The sequence below is a fragment of the Chrysochloris asiatica genome, unplaced genomic scaffold, assembly GCF_000296735.1.
Source record: "Chrysochloris asiatica unplaced genomic scaffold, ChrAsi1.0 scaffold00107, whole genome shotgun sequence".
Lineage (NCBI taxonomy): Eukaryota > Metazoa > Chordata > Mammalia > Afrosoricida > Chrysochloridae > Chrysochloris > Chrysochloris asiatica.
The window spans coordinates 7829231-7835483 of NW_006408625.1; the positions used below are offsets into that span (position 1 = coordinate 7829231).

At 39.9% G+C, this 6253-nt stretch overlaps 1 protein-coding gene across 1 annotated transcript in view; it reads left to right on the forward strand.

Moving 5' to 3' along the window:
- The first annotated feature begins 631 nt into the window (after positions 1-631).
- The window catches only part of HEPN1 (hepatocellular carcinoma, down-regulated 1), an 18027-nt gene continuing 12405 nt past the window's right edge, over positions 632-6253 (forward strand). The window contains 1 exon segment of the mRNA XM_006878376.1: positions 632-656. Within this exon segment, the coding sequence (XP_006878438.1) occupies positions 632-656 (25 nt within the window).

Here is a 6253-nt window from a genome sequence, read left to right on the forward strand (position 1 = left end):
TGGGCCAGCAATGGTGGCAGCCCTGGGGACAGTGGTGCAGGTGCACCAATATAACCCCTGAGAAGTAGACCATGAACAGCACCAGGAAATGCCTGGAGTAGATGAGGAACTGGGAGCCACAGGCCCTACTTATCTGACATGGTAACAGTGATCATGGTCTTGAGGATGGTGGCAAAGAATGTGTTGACTCCAAAGATCAGGACACAGAGTTCTTTTAACAGAGATGACACAATCTGAAACACGGCAGTAGGCACCAGGAACTGTTAGGCACCACAGAAGAGCACAAAGGTGGTGTAGCAGACCCAGATGTTGCTTGTGCTGTACATGAGGAAAACCAGGCCAGCCTGGGTGATGATGACATGTGTGATGACCAACGTGTACCAAAGGGCCCACTGGATCTTCACAAGGTCTGTAGCAAAGGAAGTGATGGTGCCTACTCTTTGGTGAAGTTCTTGTCCCCCAAGAGGTAAGCTGTGATAAAACTCTCCCCGGACTGCATCTGCACAATGAAGCCATAGAAGCAAAGATAGAACACCAGGCTCCACCTCCACCAGGACTTGAGCTCCAGGCCCCTGCTGGAGTCAGGGAGGGCTGCTTCTTTGCCACTACCACCACTGAGCCAGAGGGCACCATGCCGCTGGCAGAGCGACAGAGGGGTACACTCAACTTAAGCATGGTGCCCCTCATTAGGCAGCCTTTCCTCTGCCTTCAGAGCACAGACCATTTAAGGTGTGTCTTTTGTAGACAGTATATTGAAGGACCTTATTTTCTTATTCATTCTGCTGCTCTTAGTCTCTTGGCCAGTGCATTTAATCCATTGACATTTAGTGCAATTATCAATAGGCATGAATTGATTGCTGTCAATTTGCTGTGTGTATTGTGTGTGTGTGTGTGCATGTGTGTGCATGTGGTACTGCTGGCTTCTTTGCTCTACCTAATTTTATGTGCTGGGTTCATTTTGTTTGTGTGTTTCCTTGTCAATTTCTTCACTGCTGTTTAATGTTTAGTACATCTTTATGGTTTCCCTTTTTCTTTATTTGATGTGAAGGTGTATTAATTTTCTCTGACGTTATTGTAGTTAAGTGTCGTTGAGTCAGTTCCAACTCATAACAACCCTGTATAGGGTTTCTGAGAAGCAGTTGGTGGGTTTGAACCATTGACCTTGTGGTTCAAACCAACCTTGAGGCTCACTGCTTATCCTACAGTGCCACACCAAGACTCCCTGTATTTTATTAACTTATTCCCCAATTTAAAACAGTTTGTTTTATTTTGAAATCTACTTGACTTCTAGCCATTTGAAAGTTGAGTAACTACACTTTTTCTTATTTTTGCTTTGTAAGTGTCTTCATAATAAATTGATACTTCTGCTTCCCTATTTTTCAGTCCTGTGGGTTTGTTTTACTTTGGATACTTCTATTTCTGGATTGAATTCTGGGTGGTGTTGCCGTGTATATCAATCTCACATGTTGTCAGTTCTCAGTCCAAAGGACTCCTTTTAGGGTTTTTTGTGAAGCTGGTCAGGTTTTTACAAATTCCTTTCATTTCTGTTTATCTGGAAATGCTCTAATTTCACCATTGTATTTAAGGGAGTTTCACTGGGTTTATGATTCTTGGTTGACAATTATTTTTCTTTCAGAGCTTTGAATATATGTCTTCTCAATGCCTTCTTGCCTGCATGGTTTCTACTGAGAAACCAGTGCTTAGTTTTATTGATTTGTGTTTGTAGGTTAACTTTTTATTTTTCCCAAGCTCTTTGCAAGATTCTTCACTTGGCTTTGATTTTGGAGAGCTTTATTATGATATGTATTGGTGATTTTCTTTTGGGATCTATTCTGTTTGCAATTCATTCAGTTTCTTGAATGTTAGGGATGTTTTCTTCCAATAATTCTTTGACTATATTTTCTGTACTTTCTTGTGTCTCATTCTGTTCTGGAATTCTGATCACCTATAAGTTATTATTCATGGTGACCCTCATGAATTATATGCTTTTCCCCCTCCTTTTTTTTCTGACTGTTATTCTATCTTACTAATATTGATACATTTATCTTAAAGCTCAAAGCTTAGTATCATCTGGATTTCTATTCTCAGATTTTATATTGTCTCCAATCCTTTGTTTTGTTTGTTTGTTCCTGTAATGTTTTCCTGAATTCCGCCTTGTTTTCTTTAACCTATCAATCATTTGGAGGTACCTAAATATTATTCTCTTGAATTGTTTTTCACATACTTTCAGTGCCTTTTTTTCCCTCAAAAACATTTCATAGGTCTACCTCTTGGTCACTTATTTGAGTCACTCTGTCTTGTTTCTTCATGTGAGCACAAATGGCCTGTTGCTTCCAAGACAATGTGATATTGTTGTATTTGCATTAAGTTGATGACTGTATGTTGGTGTATTCTTAGGCACTCACCAACTGCCTCCTGGTGGCTGTGATTAAGGGTTGGAAGCATGTGCATGATTTTCTGTTTACCATCCATGCAGCTTCGGTTAGGATGGGTTTGGCTGATGTTTGTTATTGTTGTTGATCAGTTGTATAGCAGCTGGTAGTGACTCCTGTGAGGTGGGTGGGGTGCAGAGGCTATGGTTGTGGCTTTGCTTTATTGGCAAGGTTTCTTTCCTCTATTGGGTGAGGCAAGAAGAGAAAACACATACAAGAGGAAAGGAAAACAAACAAACAAGTAAACATCAGTGAAAAAGAAACTAGTAAAGGAAAAAAAAGCACACAACAGCTAGAAAAAGAATACAGAAACCAAAAAGAGAAAAGAGGGAGAAGGGAAAAAAAATTAAACCATGGAAGTGAAAATACAGAAAGGAAAAGAACTAATCACAATTTGAAAAAGAATGGGTAAAAAGGAAAAGGATCAGAGAGTCATAAAGAAAACTCAAGAGAAAAAAAGACCAATAGAGAGAGGTGGAAGGGAGAAAGAAAGAAGCAGCAATGGTTGGGAAAGAAAAGCAGAAAAAAAGAAGAAATGAAAGTAGAGACAGAAAGAATAAAATGAAAGGGTAGGTAGAGAGAGGAAGAGGAGGAATAAAGAATAAGAAAACCAGAAAAATGAAAGGAAAAAACAAGGGTAGGTGCCAGACCAAGAAAGGATAAAATTCTGGGGTCATCTGCCAGCCAAGGACCTCACATGGTGGATGAGCAATGAGTCTCTGGCCCTTGATGGAGTTTTTGTGGAGCTAGGTATTATCTGTTCTATGCACCCAATCTGGAAGTAGTTTGTGTCCCTCAAGCCGATGAGTTATCAGGATTTTTTTTAGTTGTTTCAGAGGGCAGCTGAGGCAAGAGGTCCTATTAGTTAGGACTGGCCAGAACCAGCTTTGGCAGGTCTAGAGCAGGTCACAACTGATTCCAGGTATCAGGATTGGTACTTCAAGCTGGCCACACACATTTATGCATATCCAACTACCTGGAGAGCAGGAGTTTTGCTGGGAGTGTAAATGGGTGGGGGCTGGCCATGCCTCTGGTCACTAGAGTAATGTGGGGTACGAGAAATTTTTCATATCTTTTCTTTATCAATAAGTCATATGCCTTTGTCTCAAAACCATTCTCTTGCCTTCAAAGCCACCCATGAAAGTTCAAGATGGCCACATTGTGCCTCCCAGCAATCATGGATCATCTGTCTCCTTTTCAATCCCCATGCCCCATATGCATCTGTTCAACTGCTTCTCCTAATCAGAACTAGTCCATGGCCAAGGTCACCTTTGCAGGTTTGGAGCAGGGTTCATCTGAATCCAGCTGCTGGGGTTAATGGGACTCACAACAGCTGCACTCAAGTCCTTTCAGGCCCAACCTCCAGGAGAGCAGGAGCTTTTCTGAGGGTTCACACAGGTGGGGCCTGGTCATGCCTCTGATCATCAAAGAGTTGGGGGTGGGAAGAAAAAATAATCATACCTTTATCTCTGCTATTCACCATTATGTTTTACAATGCCAATACACTGTCTTGTCTCTGAAGCCACTCACAGTAGCTTAAAATTACCACACCATGTCTGGTCGACCAGCACAGGTCATTAGTCTGTCTCCTTAATGGTAAACCTAGAACTATAAAGATCATCAAAGAAACAACAGGGACAAACTTGGGGGATCGAACACATGGCATACATATAGTATCAAACATTGCAAAAATAAATAACTAAATACACACGAACAATAAAAGACAAAATAGATGACTGGGACTTCCTAAAAATTATAAACTTGTATGCATCAAAAGATTTCATTAAATTAGTAAAAAGGGATCCCACAGCTTGGGAATTTTTTTTTTGCGTTAATGTATCAAACAGGGAACTAATATCTAAATTTATGGAAAACTACAACACCTATACAAGAAAAAGACAATTCAATTTAAAAATGGGCACATGAACAGATATTTCACCAAGAAAGACATTCAGGCAGCCAACAAACATCAAGAAATTTTCACAATCATTAGCCATTGTTGTTGTTGTTAAATGCCTTCGAGTCAGTTCCCACCCATAGTGACCCTGTATAGAGTTTCCTAGAAGCAGCTGTTGAGCTTGAACCACTGACCTGTGGTTCAAACCAACTTTTCAGTCCAGAGCATTAACCCACAGCACCACACCAGGACTCCCATTAGCCATTAGAGACATGCATATCAAAACAACAGTGAGATATCATCTTATCCTAGTATTAACAGCGATGGTCAAAAAAATAAAAACAACATGCAGGCAGGGTGTGAAGAGATCCTCCTACACTGCTGGTCAGACTGTAGAATGGTCCGACCACTCTGGAAAGTGGTATGGTGCATTCTCAGAAAGTTAGAACTAGAAATACCTTATAATCCAGCCATCCCTCTACTAGGTATATATCCTCAAGAAAGACAGGACATGAATATATATGGACACTGGTGCTCATAGAAGCACTATTCACAATAGCAAAAAGATAGTGACAGCCTAAGTGCCCATCAATGGAAGAATGGACAAACAAACTTTGGTACATAGGCACAATGGAATACTATGCAACCCCAAAGAATAATTATGACTCTGCAAAACTCCTCATAACATGGATAAACCTGGAGGACATTATGCTGAGGGAAATTAATCAATTACAAAAGGACAAATATTGTTTGAAAAGCTTAATGAAAGGTTTCCATAGTAAAGAGACATTCTTTGATGGTTACCAGGAGTGGCAGGGAGGGGAGAGTAATTCACTGGCCAGAGGATTAAGGCAATATGCAAGAAGAGGGTGGGCAATATGCAAAAAGAGGGAGGGTGGTAGAAGAATGATGAAAATAGGTGAAGACAACAGTGTGCACGGGCTAATTGGGATAGAGGTAAATGGTGATTTATACACAACTTTGGAACAATAGTGTTCTGTGAGTAGATACATGAATCAAGACATAGGCTGAATTAGTAAACTAGGGGAAAATGTTTATTTATTTGACTTTCTTATGTACATAAGATTTCCCCTGCCGACTATACTGTAAAGTGCAGTCCTGGTGTGGCATTGTGGGTTAATGCACTGGACTGCAAGGTCAGTTTGAATTGCAAGTTCTTCAGTTCAAGCTCACCAGTCACTCCTCAGAAACTCTATACAGGGTTACTATGGGTTGGAACTGACGTGACAGTACTTCACTAACAACTACTGCAAAGTAGATATTTATGTGTGATAGAAATGAATATTGGGAATTATGATTACAGAAAGCTTGTAAGACTGTTTCAACCTATTGTCTGATTGGATTTGCTAAAAGAGGAGTTAGAATTTGCCAGGGAAATTGGCTTCTTGTTATGCCTTTCCTTAAAAAGAAGAACAAAATTGGAGGCCTCTCACTCCCAAATTTAAAAATTTACTACAGAGCCAAAGCGGTCAAAACAGCCTGGTACTAATACAACAAAAGATACATAGATCAATAGAACAAAATTGAGAACCAAAAAGTAAATCCATTCACATATAGTCAACTGATCTTTAACAAAGGACCAAAACACATAAATCATCTTTTCAGCAAATGGTGCCGGAAAAACTGGAAATTAATTTGCAGAAGAGTGAAACAAGGCCCATACCTCACATCATATATAAAAACAAACTCAACATGGATCAAAGACCTAACTTAAAACCTGGAACAATAAAGATCATCAATTAAAAACTTGGGACAAACTTAATGGCTCTAATACATGGCATGCATACAATATCAAACATAAAAAATGCACAAGCCATAGAAGACAAAATAGATGACTGAGACCTCTTAAAAATTAGAAACTTATGGCTACTAATTTGCTACCCCTGCTAGAGAGTAAGATCCC